The sequence below is a fragment of the Rhinatrema bivittatum genome, chromosome 4 (genome assembly GCF_901001135.1).
Source record: "Rhinatrema bivittatum chromosome 4, aRhiBiv1.1, whole genome shotgun sequence".
Taxonomy (NCBI): domain Eukaryota; kingdom Metazoa; phylum Chordata; class Amphibia; order Gymnophiona; family Rhinatrematidae; genus Rhinatrema; species Rhinatrema bivittatum.
This window is the reverse complement of record NC_042618.1, coordinates 390,982,778-391,001,219: the sequence shown is the minus strand read 5'-3', so window position 1 is coordinate 391,001,219 and position 18,442 is coordinate 390,982,778. Positions and strand designations below refer to the sequence as shown.

General features: G+C 43.8%; 1 protein-coding gene across 3 annotated transcripts in view; it reads right to left on the bottom strand.

The window, feature by feature from the left end:
* PTPRG (protein tyrosine phosphatase receptor type G) overlaps positions 1-18,442 on the bottom strand; it is a 1,221,857-nt gene that overhangs the window by 258,606 nt on the left and 944,809 nt on the right. For 2 of the 3 annotated variants that reach the window (XM_029600999.1, XM_029601002.1), the window contains exons 10-12: positions 14,208-14,316; positions 7,987-8,036; positions 5,376-6,147 (exon numbers count right to left, since the gene is read on the bottom strand). In XM_029600999.1, the coding sequence (XP_029456859.1) occupies positions 5,376-6,147; positions 7,987-8,036; positions 14,208-14,316 (931 nt within the window). Of the gene's footprint in view, positions 1-5,375; positions 6,148-6,230; positions 6,286-7,986; positions 8,037-14,207; positions 14,317-18,442 lie in introns of all 3 variants that reach the window. The other variant, XM_029601001.1, reaches the window with a different exon arrangement.

Genomic DNA, 18,442 nt, shown 5'->3' with positions numbered 1-18,442 from the left:
CATGTAGGCCACCTTGATGACTTCTTTGATCCAGCGGGCTATGGTTCCTTGCGAGGCTGCTTCCCTCTGCTTCTTCCCGCTATGGAGGACGAATAGATGGTCTGTCTTTCATACGATTCCGACCTTTCCAGGTATCGGACTAGGAGTCTGCCGATGTTGAGATGGCGTAGACTTCGAGCCTCTTCTGAATTCTTATGCTAATCTGGCGATGGTAGCGAGATGGTTTGGTTGAGATGGAAGTGAGACAACACTTTGGGGAAGAATGACGGAACTGTGCGTAACTGGATGGTTCCTGGGGCGAGTCTGAGGAGCGGTTCTCGGCAGGACAGAGCTTGTAGCTCAGATATGACAGGTTGAACAGACTTCCAGCAGGAAGGCTGTCTTCAATGTTAATAATCAGAGAGACAGGCCGCGGAGAGGTCTGAAGGAGGTTCCTGCTAGGAAATCTAGGACCAGGTTAAGGTTCCAAAGAGGCACCAGCCACTTTAGGGGTGGTAGGATGTGCTTGACTCCTTTCAGGAAGCAGGAGACATCCGGGTGAGAGGCTATGCTGCTGCTCTCACTCTTGGTTCCGTAGCATGACAAGGCAGCCACCTGTACCTTGATGGAGTTGAGGGACAATCCCTTCTGTAGCTCGTTCTGTAGAAATTCCAAAATCGCAGAAATTTTGACTGAGCGTGGTATGATGTCGTGGTCCTTGCACCAGGATTCGAATACTCTCCAAATTCTTATGTATGTTAGGGATGTGGAGAACTTGTATGCTCGGAGTAGGGTGTCAATTACTGCTCCCGAGTATCCTGTCCTCCTTAGGCGAGCCCTCTCAATGGCCAGACCGTAAGAGAGAATCGATCTGGATCCTTGTGGAGGATCGGTCCCTGTTGGAGCAGGTCTCTGTGTGGAGGTAGCGGCAGGGGGTTCCCTGCCAGCAGTCTTCACATGTCTGCATACCACGGTCTGGGGCCACTAGAAGTACTGGCCCCCTGTGGTGTTCTATCTTGTGGATGATCGTGCCCAATAGGGGCCACAGTGGGTAGGCGTAAACAGAGTCTCCTGTGGCCAGGTCAGTACCAGGGCATCAATTCCCTGGGAATGGGGTTCTCGCCTGCGGCTGAAGAAACTGGTACCTGGGCGTTGGACCAGTTTGCCAGGAGGTCCATGGTTGGTGTTCCCCAATGGTTCACTATCAACTGGAATGCTGTGGTTGATAGTTTCCATTCTCCTGGATCTAGACTTTCTCTGCTGAGGTAGTCCGCTGCGACATTGTCTTTGCCGGCAATGTGGACGGCCGAGATCTCTTGAAGATTCACTTCCGCCCATGACATTAGGGGGTCTATTTCCAGAGACACCTGTTGGCTTCTGGTTCCTTCCTGACGGTTGATGTAGGCCACTGTTGTGGCATTGTCAGACATTACTCTGACCGCTTTGCCTCGGAGTCTGTGACTGAACTTTAGGCAGGCCAGTCTGACTGCTCGGGCTTCTAGGCGATTGATATTCCATCCAGACTCTTCTTCGTTCCATTGCCCTTGGGCGGTTAGCTCCTGGCAGTGTGCTCCCCATCTTCGTAGGTTGGCATCCGTGGTGAGTAGGATCCAGGTTGGGGAGGATAGTCTCGTTCCCTGGCTCAGGTGGGCTTCTTGTAGCCACCATCGTAGTCGGGTCCGAACACTGTCCAGGAGCTGAAGCCATACGGTGTAGTTGTGGGACAGTGGATTCCATAGTGATAGTAATGAGCGTTGTAGGGGTCTCATGTGAGCTCGTGCCCATAGGACTACTTCCATTGTGGATGCCATGAGGCCAAGAACTTGTAGGTAATCCCATGCTGTGGGGCAAAGTTTGCTCAACAGGGTTCGTAACTGGGTCATCAGTTTTGATCTCCTTGTCAGTGACAGGATGAACTTGTCTTGTTTGGTGTCGAACCGGACTCCCAAGTATTCTAGAGATTGGGGAGGCTGCAGGCAGCTCTTGTTTGTGTTGACCACCCACCCGAGGCTCTCCAGTTGAGTTGCCTGGAAGCTTTCCTCTGGGGATTTCGCTCTGATCAGCCAATCGTCTAGATAAGGGTACACGTGGATTCCTTCCTTCTTCAGTGTTGCTGCCACCACCACTATGATCTTGGTGAACATCCGGGGTGCAGTGGCTAACCCAAAAGGTAGTGCCCGGAACTGGTAGTGACGGTCCAGGATTGAGAAGCGTAGAAAACACTGATGCTCTTGATGGATCGGAATGTGTAGGTAGGCTTCTGACAGATCCAGGGAGGTAAGGAACTCTCCCGGTTGTATCGCCCTTATTACCGAGCATAGGGTTTCCATGCGGAAGCGAGGAATCTTCAGGTGACAGTTGACCGCCTTGAGGTCCAGGATAGGTCTGAACGTTCCTTCCTTTTTGGGAACGATAAAATAGATGGAATAGTGGCCAGTATTTATTTGTTGTGGAGGCACCGGTGTTATAGCCTCTAAGGCTAGTAATCTGGTCAGTGTAGCTTCCACTGCCATTCTCTTGGAAGGGTCGTGACAGGGAGATTCCACAAACTTGTCCCGAGGAAGGTGGTGGAAACCCAGGTAATATCCCTCTCGAATGATGGATAGGACTTGTCCGAAGTTATCTTGACCCATCTTTGGTAGAATAGGGCCAGTCTGCCCCCTATGGCTTCTTCCTTTGGATGGGTTGGCTGATTTTCATTGTGGGGTGTGGCTGGGGCCTGGGCCCGAGCTGGCTCCCCTTTTATTGTGCTTGTTCCGAAAGGACTGGCTCCGGCCTGCGGGGCAGGCCAGGATATGAGCTTCTATATGGGTTGAAGCGCTGTGATCCTCTGCCCCTGGAGGTCCGAAGGAAGGATCGCTGGTTTCTCTTATTCCTGTCCTCCAGTAGCCGTGGCAGTGGGGACTCGCCCCACTTGTTGGCTAGTTTCTCTAGTTCGCTTCCGAACAGGAGTGTTCCCTCGAAAGGCATCCTTGTGAGTCTCATTTTGGAGGATGCGTCGGCTGACCAGTTTCAGAGCCAGATTTGTCTTCTGGCCGCCATGCAGATGAGACTCCTCTAGCTGCTGTGCGTACCAGATCCGAAGTGATTTGGAATGATACAGCTGATTCCAGGGCTTCCCCAGGAGTGTTGCTCCTGGTCTGTGCTAAGCAGGCACGTGTCACCACAGCACAGCAGGCCGCGATCTGTAAAGACATTGTGGAGACGTCAAAGGACTGTTTGAGGATAGATTTCAGATGTCTGTCTTGAGCATCCTTGAGTGCTGCTCCTCCCTCCACCGGGATAGTAGTGCGCTTCGAGACCGCGCAGACCATGGCATCCACTTTCAGACATGCCAGGAGATCTTTGGCGGCTGGGTCCAGAGGGTACATGGCTGCCAGAGCCCGGCCCCCTTTGAACGTGGTTTCTGGGGCATCCCATTCCAGGTCAATTAGTTGCTGGACGGCTTGTAATAGTGGGAAATGGTAGGCGGTCTGACGAAGTCCCTCCAAAAGTGGGTTTGTCTTAGGTTCCCCCGAGGCACTTGTGCCCGGGATGGCAAGCTCTTTTAAAGCTGTGTGTGACCAGGTCTGGAAGCTCATCCTTGGTGAAGAAGCATCTCATGGTTCAGTGGGGTTCTGTCCCCGGAGGGAGTTCCCCTTCCTCCAGGGGTTCTGACTCCTCATCTGAGATGTCTGTGTCCCCGAAGGTTGGGCTTCTGGGCGGTGGGATCACTTCCTTGGGCATAGAGGGTCCTGGCATGTTGAGGTCCTCTGGTGGGGCCTGTGACCGCACTGTAGGAGGCCCCGGTTGCATGTGGACGAAGGTATGCAGACCTTTGAAGAATTCCACCCAGGAGATAGAAGCTGGGTCTAGACTAGGGGGTGCTGTGTCCCTGGGGAGCCCCATTTGAGGAGGGGTCCCGCTGTGTGATGCTAGGTCTGGCGTACTGCTCAAGAGGCTGGGGTCCGGTACCGGCTGGGGAGGGCCATGAGTTGGGTCCCCTAGGGCCTCTTCGCACTATATACACAAGGCCATAGCTGCCTCATGCTGTGCAACTAATGTGGCATGCTGGGCAAAGGCCCTGAGCTTTGAGCTTATTTTCAGGTAGTGCCATGACTTGTGCATATACAATACAGTTGTGCGCTCCGGTGTGCATCGAAGTTGCGCGCGTAGGTTGGTGTGCGCGTTGTTGTGCGCATGGGTCGAAATTATGCACCCGGCACAGTGAGCGCGTGGCTATGCGCTTCGCTTGTGCGTCCGGTACTTGTGCACATGACGTTGTGCGCACGGCATGCCTCTGTGCACACGGATCGAGACGGCGGACAGGGCGGCGAACAGGGCAAAAATGGTGGCGGCGACCACACGGACAATATGGCGACCAGCTCAGAGGGTCTCCACGTGGGAGGACCCTCAGATCTGACCGGGGTCTAGCCCTGCTAGGGCAGATCAACCCGGTGGCACTGGTCCCGGCTGGCGACCTGTGCGTCTCCTCGAGCTTCGGAGACCGGAGACTTTTAAAAATAGATTTCTACCTTACCTTGTCCCGGCGCTTCCCGGTTTCGTTCCGGGCAATCTCCGGCTGCAGAGGGAGAGGGAAAATACCTTCATCGCCGCGCTCGAGGTTGCACCCGCTGCCTCTCAGCCTCACCCGATGTCGGGGGCTAGGTCCCCACCGAGGGTCGGCCGCTGGACGGAGGTTTACCCTCCGAGAGATCGCGGAAATCACCTCGGGAATCTCGACTGGGGGAGGGACCCAACGGGTGTCACCGCAGGAGAGCAGGGCTTGTCTGTAGAGGTAAGATTTCTTCTAAATTTGGATTTCTTTGGTAAAATTTTACTCTAACGTTGTGCTAACGTGCATGGAGTCTCTAACTGCTATGGAGACGGAAAATACTGAAGATCTGCACTTCCTGCAGGGGTGTATATGTACTAGGGCTGACGTCAGAGTGAAATCTGATCCGTCTCCAACTGCTATCAGGAGTACACTATACCCATTGGTCCTGAGTCCATCTGGTACACGCTAGGAAAGTGCATTTTTGCTATGCCACTCAGAGCTCTCACATTTTGGGTTACAACTGATGACCTGTTTTATCTGTGTGTGCATGATCAGATAAATATAAATGAAACTGGTTATTACATTCTAGTCTATTAGTTATTAGAAATGTTTCTTTTAAAGTTTAATTTGTGCTGTCAGAAGTGTACAAATTCAAAACAAAGGGGCCTCCTAGGGAAATCCCACGAGGGTTCCTCATAAGGGATTTTCCACACTATAAACAATGTCAAAACAGGTTTTTACAAGTTTAACAAAACATTTAGAACAAAGTAATTTCTATTTTAATACAAAGAGCTGCAAAGAAGTATGAATTAAAGACATCAGGCTGCACAGTTTTTATAAAGGCAAATATATCACTAACCTGCATTAACTGTGATAAATCTATTGTCAGGTGAATTTTCTTCCTCTGTGTCGTCATCTTTAGTAGATGTCTCAGGTCTCTGTGAAAACTTCTCACGATTTAACTCCTCGTCTGTGAATGATGGTGGCACGTGCGTGGGAGTGACAGCATCCAATTTAATATTATCTTCACCTTCATCGGTTTGATCAGTTGGGAAAATGTTTCTTCCGTGTTCCTGATCAGTTGCAGTTTCATTTTCTTCCTTCCCTGTGGGTCTAGTGGAAGTAGCAGTGGTTGTTGGAGATTCTGTTTTATTTTGCACTTCAGCAGTGTTCGTGGCAGCACTTTTCTCTTTCTTCTCTGAATCTTTATCTCCTCCTTCATCATGCTCTCTTTCACCATCCTCACCTTCATTCTTCTCATCTTTCTCTCCCTCCTCTGTCCCTTCACTGTTTTTTGTTGGGGTTGCATCACTGTCCGACCCTGGGGAGGACAAAGGTTCAGTAGTAGAGAGAACTGGCTTTACGGCCTGTTTACTGGAGGAAGGAGCAGAGGGAAGGCGCGTGGGCCACACAGTACTAGGAAAGGAAGAAATACCACCACCACTAAACCCAAGGCCGGCAAGCAAGGTGCTAGTCACAACAGAAGCCACAGTGGCTTGGCTTCCACTGGATGAAGAACCCATTCCAGTCGCCATAGAAACAAAGGAGAAGGGAAGGCCAGAGGAAGTCCACGTAGAAGATCCAGAGCTGATGGGAGCCATGTCAGCTGAGGAAGCAGGAGAAGCTGTAGGCTTGAAAGGACCATCGTGGGAGGAAGAGGAGAACAAAGGGAAGACAAAAAGCAAAGAATCAGTGGAGGCATATAAAATGCTACCTTGTCTTTTTCTTTTTGCTTTCTGTTTTCCAACCATTTCATGCTTCACCTCATTCTGTTTAAATAAGACAAGGGCCACTGATATTAACAGAGGTTAATGTGATCAAAAACAGGCTCACAAAGGAGAAGTAAACATTTTACTGTTACTGTGCTGCTTATAAAAAATAAATATACCAGTTTCTTTCCGTTATGTTTTGCTATGCTAATTTTATCATTAATGACATTCTCTCTTTAGTTATGTATTTTTACTACTGAAAACATCAATTTTTCTCAGGTTAAACAGTTTTTGTTTTCAACATAAAGGATTTTGTTAAACATAACCTTTGTATTTCATAAATGAGACATTTGTACTGCCTCTGCGATGTAAAGGTCAAATTTGCTCAGTTTATTAGTTAAATGGGACTTTTTTAAACATATTCTGTTAGTGAACTGGGATGATTTTTTCAGCAACTGATAGCACTAATTATAGCGGGTAAACAGTATATAAGTACCTGTAAATAAAAATATTAACAACACTTTGTGATTGGACATTTCAATGCCTAAACTGATTTTGTCTTGCATCAAGTTTCACTTTGTACATAGTTTATACAGTTCTCAGGTTACACCGCATGGCTTGGGTGGGTTACTACCCACTATCTGGAACAGTGATAGGTGGCAAGTCACCTGTGGAAACTCCTAATCCTTTTTGTAAATCTCATTATGATATGGATATTTTGAATAGTTTAAATGAAACCTGGATACACTAGTGACCTTTTTGCAGTTTCCTCTTTTTCTTCTTGGGCTTCCAACTCAATCACAGCCTCTACTGAGCTATGGCACCCAGAAACTTTCATTCACACCTATCTGAGATATTCTTCCCCACCCCCTTTTTTTTTTTTTTTTTAAAGCAATCCCCCCCACATGGCCCAGCCACTGCCATGACAGTCTTTAGCCAGGAGCCACAGATTGTGTGTGGCTCCCCGCCGAATGAGGCCCAGAGACTCTTCCCCAAGGGGCGATCAATGTTGCCTCTGTTTCATATCCAGTCCCAGGTAAGCTGGAGCGTGGACGCTGGGCTCTGGAATTCCACATGGCAGTATGGCCCACCCACCTAAAATGTGTTTCTATATCTATTATTTCAAACTGAAGCCATATGAGAAAACAAGATTTTATTAGTCTCTTTAAATCAAATTTATAGAAGTCAAAGAAAAACAGGTCATGTACTGCGTTCAACGGCTGCCACTTAGCCAGAAAAGTCACTTACCCAGCTAAGTAGATAGCCGAAAATTGTTCTGGGCAGATCTGGACAGCACTACGTATCTGGTTAACTTAGCCAGATAAGGAGCCATAGAGCAGGTCTAATTTAGCCAGATATAACAGCCAGATAAGTGGAGATTTTGATGGGGATATTCAGCAGCATAACTGTGCTGCTGAATATCCCATGTAAGTTAGCCGAATAAATCTTATCTGGCTAACTTACAGAATTGTTTATCTTTCAATATTGGGCCCAATGTGTTTATCAGTAGAAGTATTTCACTCTATTGTACATTAAAGATTCACTAAAGTCACAGAGGAATACAAATTCTTTAGTTTCTAATGTTATATTGAACATTTCTATTTTGTTTGCTGATTAATACAGAATATATCAACATTTAACTATAAATAAATGTAGAATTAGTTGAATACTTTTTACAATGTTATGGTGCCATCTAGTGGTGAAGCTGCTAAAATTAATATTTAGTCTTAGGTCTACTGCAAGTTATGTTCACAAACTTACCACTCCTGTTTTTACAATTCTAGTTCCTTCGAAAATTCGCGTTGTGTTAGCTGAGAAACAAAGAATGTTTATTTTAAAATAAACAGTGCATTATGCATGCTTTTCTTAACAGAAGTAAACACATAAACCAATAACTGTATCAAGCAGATGTATTTTATATTCTGCAAAATTTAGAACTGCAGCCAGTGGGAGGTTGAGAGTAATACATAAAATACATTTCCCAGGGGCAGTTTCTTGAAAAATGGATGAAGCCAGAAACTTTGTTCTAGTTACTGAAGTACTGAGCAGCAAGTAAAATGCCAGGTGGATGGCCACAGCACTTCCTGTGGCCTCTAAACTACTGGATAAATAGTCAGAGGGTGCTTCAAAAGCAGCAAACTCGTGCCGTGGCTTCAGGGAAAGGGAGTATGCTGAGACTAGGAGATGTCGCAGCTGGCTGAATGGCATATTTTCAGATCCCTGCTAATTCACTGGAGATCTTTTTTTTTTCAGGTCCATTTTCAAAGAATGAACTGAGAAAAGAATTTTAATTTCCCACTTATTCACTTAAGGGCGGACTTTCAGAAGGCCATGCGTGTAAAATCTGACCTTTATGTGCATGGCTGGGCCTAGTGCGCGCCAAGCTTATTTTCAAAAAGGCCCGGCCACGCGTGTAAAGGCCGGTAAGCGCATAAGCGCGAGCCTTCCTGAAAGGGGCAGAATGGGAGGGGGGGGGGGGCGTTTTCTGGGCGGAGCAGTCCGGGGGGGGTGGGGGGGTGGGGATAGAGGCGCCCGGTACAGCGGCCATTTGCTGCTGTGCCGGCAGGAGCAAAAGGTAAAATACAAAAATTATGGGTAGTTAGGATAGGGATAGGGGGAGGGCAGGATAGGGGGAGGGGAAGGGAGGTTAGGGTAGGGGGTTGGGAATTTCCCTCCCAGTCCACTCCTTAATTGGAACGGACTGGGAGGGAACTGGGGAAGGCCCAGTTGCTTCGCCGCGCGTATTTGCAAAATTATACCTCCCCATGCGCGCCCCGACCTGAAATTTTATAACATGTGCATGCCAGCGTGCGCATGTTATAAAATCGCACGTCCATTTGTGCACGTGCGCGTGTACATTTTGAAAATCTACTCCTTAGCTTCCAGCTCACTGCATACTTAAATTTTAAACTGAGAGGCAAGGGGTAGCTGAGTTGGAACCAGAAGGCTTAAACAGTTGGGCCATTGGTGGTTGTATTTTGTCCAATAAATGCACAAAAACCTAAATAAGAGGCTAGATGTTTGGGCCTCACTGGTTTTAGTAGGTGTTTCGATTATACAAAAAAATTGATTGTAACAAATTGGTAGTGCTTGGTAAGTATGGGGCCTTGTATGCTCATCTAGCAAGTATGGCAGATAACCAATGAGGAAGATAATATCTAACATAAGGTTTATTATCCTACAAAGTGTAAAGCTTATAAAGCTGGCAGCTGGGGTATATCCTTAGACCAAAATAACTGGGTAGACTGGATGGGACAATCAGCCTTTATCTGCTGTCATCTACTGTCTTTAGGCACTGAGTTTTGATCTTCTCAAGGATAAACTTCCATAAGCTACAATCTTCCTCAGGGCCAACAGCAGATGTACCAATTAAACAAGTTTGATTTAAGATCTTAGGTGAAAACTTGAAACTTCAGCAATACATGGCCAATTACTCCTCTGTAAGAGCTACTGGTAGAAGCAGCCCTTAACTCATCTACCTTAATAATTGACTTGAAAAAAAAAAGTGATCTAGTAAATGTGTGTTTACGTTAGTAGCTTGGTTTAACTAAAGCAGATGTGGCTGGGTTTCTTGAAAAAAAAAATCCTTGAGGCACTCCAATTACTTTTATCATGGGAGTAAATATAAGAATGTAATCTGCAGAACATAACTCAAGTGACATTTTTAACTGCTCCCTTTGGAATGTGAAATCATCACAGTAAATTAGGACAAACAACATTTTCCTTTGGCAGGTGTTAATTCAACAAGCAGATTTTAAAAAGCCATTTTAAAAAAACTAGCTGACTCCAAAACGACAGCTAAGCTGAAATATTAACAGGGAAAATCTAGTGATGCACACCATCCAATAGAAAAAACCTGCAAATTAGATTTGTTGACTGGTATGTGCTAAGGGAACATTTATTTTCCTGCATTCCAAGCCTGTATGGAGCCTGTCAGGGAGCCCCATGCTCCCACTATATCTCAAATATAGGTTGTGTACTGGTTAGTATGTAACTAGACATTCGGCTTCTTAAAACAAGCCCAGAATTTTACTCCTGGGGGAATTCTGCGCACAAAAACTGAAAATTCTGCGCACAAAAACTAAAATTCTACAAAATTCTGCAAACTTTATATTGGTCAAAATAACACAATTTACATGACAGTCTTTAAGTAATTACATTTTAAATTATTACAGAAAAAAGTTATTACTTAAAGTTGCAGAATTGTAAATATTTTGAGCAGAATTTCCCTAGAAATTCACTGCAAGAGTATCCCTTCCACATACACACACCCTTATACAGGCTCTCACACACACACACACACATACATCCCCTCATACAGGGCCCTCTCTCTTGCATACACACCCACACAAGCTCCCTTTCTCTTTCAGACATACATTCTCACACAGGCTACCTATGTCTCTCTCTCACGCAGCCCTTCACACAGGCTCTGTCAAACATACACAATCCCTTCACACAGTCTAGCACCCTCACACACACACAATCCCTTTTTCATACACACAAGCTCCCAAACTCTCACACACATACACACTCCTTCACAATCTCCTCATATAGGCTCCCTCTCTGAAACCCACACTCAAGCATCCCCACCACTCTCCCTCTTACCAACCAAGCTGTCTCTCACCCTCTCCCAAACACCCTCTCCTCTCTCACACACACATTCTCTCTCTCACCGGCATCCCCCTCCCCTCATATAGGCTCCCTCTCTCTGAAACCCACACTCAAGCATCCCCCCCACCCACCCTCTCTTACCTCCCCATGCTCTCTCTCACACTCCCCACTCCCCCTCTTACCAACCATGCTCTCTGTCACCCTCCCCTCTCTCACACACACATTCTCTCTCACCGACATCCCCCCCATGCTCTCTCTCATACCCTCCTGCTCTCTCTTACCCTCCCCTCTCTGACAAACATTCTCTCTCACCAGCATGCAACGGGATGCGCTCCGTTCGCGGCGAAGATGAAGGCCCGGTGTGCCGTTCGCAGCGAAAAAGGAAGGCCCCTATATTCTGCAAACGGCGCGCCGGGCCTTCATCTTCACCGTGAATGGAGCGCGTCCCACAGCACACGGGGGCCTTCCCTTTTTGCCGCGAACGGCGCGCTGGGCCTTCATCTTCGCCGCAAACGGAGCGTGTGCCATAGGATGCGCTACGTTTGCGGCATGCCGGGGGTCTCCTCTGCTATTTTCTGTGTAGAATTTGGCAATTCTGCGCAAATTCTGCTTTCCGCAGTAGTGAAGAATTCCCCCAGGAGTAGAATTTGTATAAGTAATAATCATGTGAAAGTTAATTTTTACTTTTTAGATTGCATAGTGAATTGATTTCTTTTTTTTTTTTAATTTAGTGCTTTCTTTCAGTAGCCCTTTAACTTAGCTTTTTGAGTTGGCTAGTTTGAAATACTTCTGCAATTAGTAAATATTTTCTAGTTTATATTTTAGTCTGCTTAAATCATTACATACATATTATGGGACAGAATTAAAAATGTGTAGGTGGTAGATGTCTTAACGTTCACAGGAGAGTCCGTCTGTTTAATTTTTGTACGGCAAGACCTTGGGTATAATTCTGAAATGCGAGCAAAACAAATCTTCAAGCAACTGGCTGAGCCACACACCTACCACAGCCAGTTGTTGCTTCTTTTTATATATATATATATATATATATATATTTTTTTTTTTTTTTTTTTTTTTAAATACTAAAATGCTTGAGTTCTAAATTCAAACAATAATGCCCTAGGCATTTTAACTTAGCTGACTTTATGGCAACGAGCTAATAAGAACATAAGGAATGCCAAGCTGAGTCAGACACCACAGTCCATCAAGCCCAGCATCCTGCCTCTGACAGTGGCCAAATCTCCAATAATTGATTGTTATTCCCAGGGATAAGTACTAGCTTTCCCAAGTCTACTTGGCTGTTTATGGACTTTTCTTTCAAGAACTTGTCCAATCCTCTTTTGAACCCTACTATTTTAGTTGCCTTCACCACGTTATCTGGCAACAGATTCCATAGCTTAATTGTGCACTGAGTGAAAAAATACTTCCTAAAATTTGTTTAAAATCTGCCAGTTGCTAGTTTCATAAGTATGATTAAACCCAAAAGAAAGCAGAAATCAAGAATTCAACACAAAACTAAATATTCTGCTATGAAAAAGGCTCTTATAGTATCACTTAATGAAAATTTAAAGTGATCATCATATAGTGTCTCTGGTTCTAAAAGACTTATTTGATAAAGCCTTTAAAGCCCGAGAACCTGGTGACTCTTGGTGCTAATGGTTTGTTAGTGAAGCCTTAAAGCACAACAACCAGTTTAATCATTGGTCACTGTGTTCATAATCTTGGCTGTGGCTGTCTTAGCTGTGACTATCAATGTTTCAAAGTTGTGCACAATTAAAAGGATATGTAATGTGCACTTATCTCTTTAATCTGGTCCTGAAGTCAATCCTCCGACGCTGCAGGGTTTCGGAGTGTGAAACTCCTTCTTCAGGGAGCTTCAGGTGAACATAATTATATGCCCTCTGATGCGGTCAGCTTTGCTCGCTGATAATAAAAATGTTTATAGTCTGCCCAGCTATGTACTGCCTACTTCGGTTTTTCTTTTCTTTGGCTGACTAGTTTCATGGCATGAACTCCTTTAACAAGAACCGTTATATAATTTCAGTGATGTTCCTACAGTACAATAGACTAGTCTGTCTTGTATTTGCCTTAAATGGATTGTAAGCTCCATGGAGCAGGGACAGTTGATGTGTAACTGATTAATGCACTTTAGAAATGAATGATAAATAGTAGTAGTAGTTGTAAGCAGTTTCCATTACAATAAACACAAGATTATTTCTCTATCTCACCCTAGCTTGATGGAACCCTGTTATAGAGTCCATTAAGCTAGGGTGAGAAAACATAATATAAATTTCATCTTTGTGAGTCTTTCCTCACGCCAAATGACATCAAATCTTCACCAAGGTGTACTGTGCTGTTCATACATCTCACTCTACATGAGAAACTGGCCCTTAAACCCTAAAGCACCACCATCTCACCTTGACCTATTAGATGGCTCTCCTATAGAGATATAAATATTTCACTACTATGAGGGCCTTGTAGTCAGTCTCTCTCTCAAGCAAGATGCAAAAAAATAGGAACTATCGCAAGGTGTGCTAAGTTTATCACACCAAGAGATACTACTGTTGGAAAGTGGTAAGTTATTCTAAAATTTCCCTCAACATGCCCCTTTTTCATTAGGCGGGCATTATCCATGCATTATTAATGCATTCTGATTAATCTAAGGGTAAGTTAGGTACCTATGTTTTTCTGCATATTTGAATAGGTAGATGCATTAATAAAATTATATACTCTGAAATCTAAGATTGCACAAACAAACAAGGGTTCACTACTGGACTGCTTGAACATGCGTTAGGTTCCCATCTAATAACATAGCCCTCTGTTGAAAATGTGTATAAAGCCCACAAAAGCATTGGACAGCATAGCTGCAGTGAAAATAGGTCAAGTTGTTTTTATGGACCTACTAGTAGAAAGTTAATTACCAGACTGTAGTAATTAACTTTCAACCAATAATTCAACAAAACTAATTTATCATTAGCTTGAAATTTTGCTGCCAAATCTCCTGTATGATGACAGAAAAAGACCAGCTTGATTGGTTGGGCCAGTTTGGTATTTCTGCAGTCATGTCCTGTGTTACTAAAATCTATAAAACAAAAACAGGGTTATTTATTTTAGATCTTTGGCCACATCCTGAGTTGTTGTTAGTCACCTCATTCATAAAATACCTTTTCATCTATGAGCATGCATGGAATAATCAGCCAGAAAGGATATTATCATATGGCTATAATTAGGCAGATGGGGTACAGCTTTGTATTGCTTCAGGTTATAGAAGTAGTTTATATGCAAAGATTAAATGCAATACCACTAGTTAAAAAGCATACAAAATACAACATCTGTAGAGAATATATACAAGAAGAGTATACTTTTTATTTTACCTTGAAATAGCATTGTTTGGCTAAAATCACTGCGCATGTCATTTCGACAAACCGCCTGAACTCTGAACAGATAAAGGATGTCAGGTGAAACATGATTAATGACGGCTTTCTGTTTAAAAAGAAGAATAAACAAGTGCTTAGTTTTCTCAAAGTAAATTCTGAGACCTGCTTGTAAAATATAAAATTGCACGCCCTGTTATCCCAGTGAGCAAATGAAGACACTTAGTTGTATAATACACAACCAAATTACAAAATCTTGGGTTGATGTGCCTTGTACTTACAAATTTGAATACCAGTTTTCTTTGCTTTTTTGTACAGACTTGGAAAAAACAATAGTGCTATTACTAGTTGACTCCAGATTAACAAGAAGTCCATGGTAAGCAAATGCTATTACAGATTCCAGCACTCTACTAAAATTAACCCCCATGTCTCAAACTAGTTGAGAATATTTGTTGGGGATATTTATTTTGGCCACAGATGTTTATATTTTTTTGTGGTTTATAATTAATTTTATTATGAACTCACCTAGTCCACTCCTCAATGAGGTAAGGGTGCAGGATTTAGTTGGGTTCATGTTATTGTTTGTAAGTATGTAATCCATTATAATTGTTTTGAAAACTGAATTTAACTTTTTTAGTTTGATGCATTACTGTATGCCTATTTTCTATTTTTTGTTACTTTGCAAACCATTTTGAGTTGAACCTTGTTTTAAGTAGGGCAATATATATGAATAACGTACCATATACTTATATGACATGTTATATATTGTTTAAATATCGCATAACAAAACCTGTGAGAACAGGCTTATAGATGTATTATACAGAGTCTCACTGAAGCACTGATTGATGTCATTAACCTGTCTGTAAGTTAACAGGTGCAGATGAAATTAGTTTTCCAATAGATATAAAATGGGAAAAAATACCCTTTAGTACATCTGACCCATTCTATAAGAATGCTAATGTATGTGAGTTTTAGTGGGTGGACCATGACAAAAGCAATTTTGTTGGCTTAAACTGATGCATATTAATACAACATCTACTAGCATAACACAGGATTTACTAATTTCATAGTGTTAGGTCCTTTATAATTTTTAGGGTGGGTGGGGAGATTTGGTATGTTTCATTTTTTCATTTTACAGTATCTGATTGGGGTAAAGTATTCCTCATTACATGCAGGATAATGTCCAACTGCTAATCTATTTTAGGCCATGTTTAGAAGCAAGATGGACTGCAGGTCTGATGATCACATACTCAAGAACAAAACTGTTTTCCCATTGTGCTCAAGACCTAGCTTCAGGTACATAGTGGAGTTTTCCCCACCTTCTTTTAGATTACTACATACCATATCTAATTGTTTAGAAAATGAGATTGGTTTACTTTCTACCTACGTAAGAGCAGAGCAGCAGCATGTCAGCTAGTCACCTGAGCACAATGCCTGAATACTACCTAATGCTTTGTAACAGGTTGAGGAGGGGGATGGGGAGAGGAGGGAAGTTGACCTAGCAGTTTCCCTCTTGCTCCTTTGAGCTTCCAAGCCTCCAAGTTCAATGTGAACCAAGGAATTCAAGAACAATGAGCCTTAAATCATAATTGCTTGGGAATTTTGCCACTATTTTATATTCTCTCCTCCCTCCAATATACTTAGTCTAGTCACTGCAGTGATGGTCATGAGCAATCCACCAGGTATCACTGTGAAGCAATGACCATGACTCCTCCCTTCACAGTATCCACAGCCAACCTGGGGAATGGAAGGCCTGACTCAGAGATCAAACTAGGGACTTTCTGCATGTTAGTGCACAGCACTGCCACTGAGCTACTGAGCCGGCACTTTACTTCTTCTCAGTCACTGTCTTGATCTTGGATCAAACACATTCATATGCTTTTGTTGCATTTTGTCAGTTCGACTTGATTACACTGTAAGCTTAAAGGAATAGGGATTATTCATTGTGGGCCGGATTTTCAAAGGGTTACTTGGATTTACGCGTGTAACTGGTCTTACGTGCGCTGGGCCTGTTTTCAAAAGGCCCGGCGACACGTGTAAAGCACCGGGACCCGGGCAAGTCCCAGGGCTTGCAAAAAGGGGCAGGGAGGGGTCAGGGTCAGAGGCTCCCGGCACAGCGGCCATTTGTGGCTGTGCCGAGGATCGCGTGCCGGCAGTCGGCCGGCGCGCACAAGTTCCTTCAGCCCCAGGGCTGAAGCAAGTTTTCAAACAAAAGTGAAAAAAGGAAAAAGGTAGGGGGGAAGGGCGGGGGAGGTAGGGAAGTTCCTTCCTAGGCTGCTCCGATTTCGGAGCGGCCTGGGAGGGAACGGGGGAAGGCAGCGCGGAACGCGCAAGGTGCACAACTGTACACCCCCTTGCGCACGCATGTTATAAAATCGGGCATACATGTGTGTGCCCCGGGTAGCACGCGCACATGTACGCCTGCATGCATGTTTCAAAATCTACTCCTATGTGTTTCCGTTTAGCACTGTCTACATCTGGTATGTGCTACAGAAATCATGATATTGATGATGATGATAGTATTATTATTAATTGAAGTGTTTTATTCAGGTTCTTCCTCCGAGCCTTTAGACTCAAGTTTACAAAACACATTCTGATATATAGTATATCACTTTGAATCTCTACATTTACTTTATATTTCCCTCCCTTTTTTTAATGCATGCATACAAGCCAATATAAATCTGGGTATATTTTCATCTCTGAGCCTTTATCCTATTTTCATCCCCAATGGGAAACAAATAATGCCTTATACAAGCCCATCAAAATTATCAGTTCATCAACTACACTGCAAATTTAATGATATTTTATTTACAAAATGCTTCCTTTTTTTTTTTTTTTTACACAAGGAGATTGTCACTCTAATCAGCAAATACTATTTTATTTTGGTTGCTAAAAGGAAATCCCTTAAACTCATGCAGGTTTGATATGAGAAATATTAGATTGCATCACAACCTTGGGTGTCATTCATTTGATTTCAAGAAGCGCATCATTGCTTAATGTGACCCAGATAACAGTGTCTAGTGAGGAAAATTGAAAATATAAATGGAAATGAAGTAAAACAATCTTCATCTAAACGAAATATTATTCTATAACTGATTGAATAGGCCCAGAGGACTGAATATGGAAAAAAAAATGGCTAACCATCATTTGGAATTTCATTCTGTGCTATTGCATCTTTCATATGCATACACAATTACTGATTTCATTATTCTACAGGCTTCCTTTGATTAACAATAAACGAAGACCTTACAAACCTGAATATATGAGTTTGATTTTTAGATGCAAGGAATTTTAAGTACTAATGCAGTACTTGCTTTCATTTAGAGAGACAAATGTCAAACAGATCCAGTCTTCAAGAGAAAGGTTGGACTGACAGAGTATTTTCATATAATATTAATCTGCCCTTCCCACCCAAATCCAAAACACTGCTTATGTGCATACCTGAAACACTTCTCATTTAGTCAGAATGTATTCAGTTTCCTGACAGAGCAAAGTGAGCTGAAGAATAACTAGGAATTCACCCTCCTAATGGAGCAAAGTCCTCCAAGTGACCTTGATCACCTTAAGGTGTTCATTTTCAGTTCTCTCTATGTCCAATATAGGGGTCTATTTAGTAAGGATGTATATTCATTTAAAACAAACTAGGAAATGAAACATTTCCTAGTTTGTTTTATGTTTTCAAAACAAAATGATAGATAATATGCCAGGACCAGAACCTCCCTAGCCTCCATATACCTGTTTGTGGGAGGATCCCAATGCTGGGGCCTTGGCCCAGCCCTGACTCAGTCATGTCACTAGAGTTTGGTCCAGGCCCAAGCCTCAAGACATCCTCTTGACAACATAATTTTCAAATGGCATCATTCATTTGGAGGATGTGCTGGAGTGACGTCTCTCTGGCACCTTCCTCCCATGAGTAAGATGCCATTTTGTTGTGTAGCTATTAAAATGGTCATGCATCATAATGGGGCTCTCTGCCCAGGAGGAAGGAATCAGAGGGATGTCACTCCAGTGCATCCTTCAAGTGGAGAATGTCATTTGAAGAAAATGTCAACAGACGAGGATGTCTTCAGATTTAGTCCCTGGCCTCCAGGTTTGGTCCTGTGCCTAGGTCAAGGCCCTGGCATCAGGCCTGGACCTAGGGCCTAGGTCTTGAGCTAGCTGTGTCATCGGGACCCCATGGAAAGGGTAAGTGGGAGCTGGGGAGTTTCCTGGCCCTGGCAATTTTTTCATGGTGG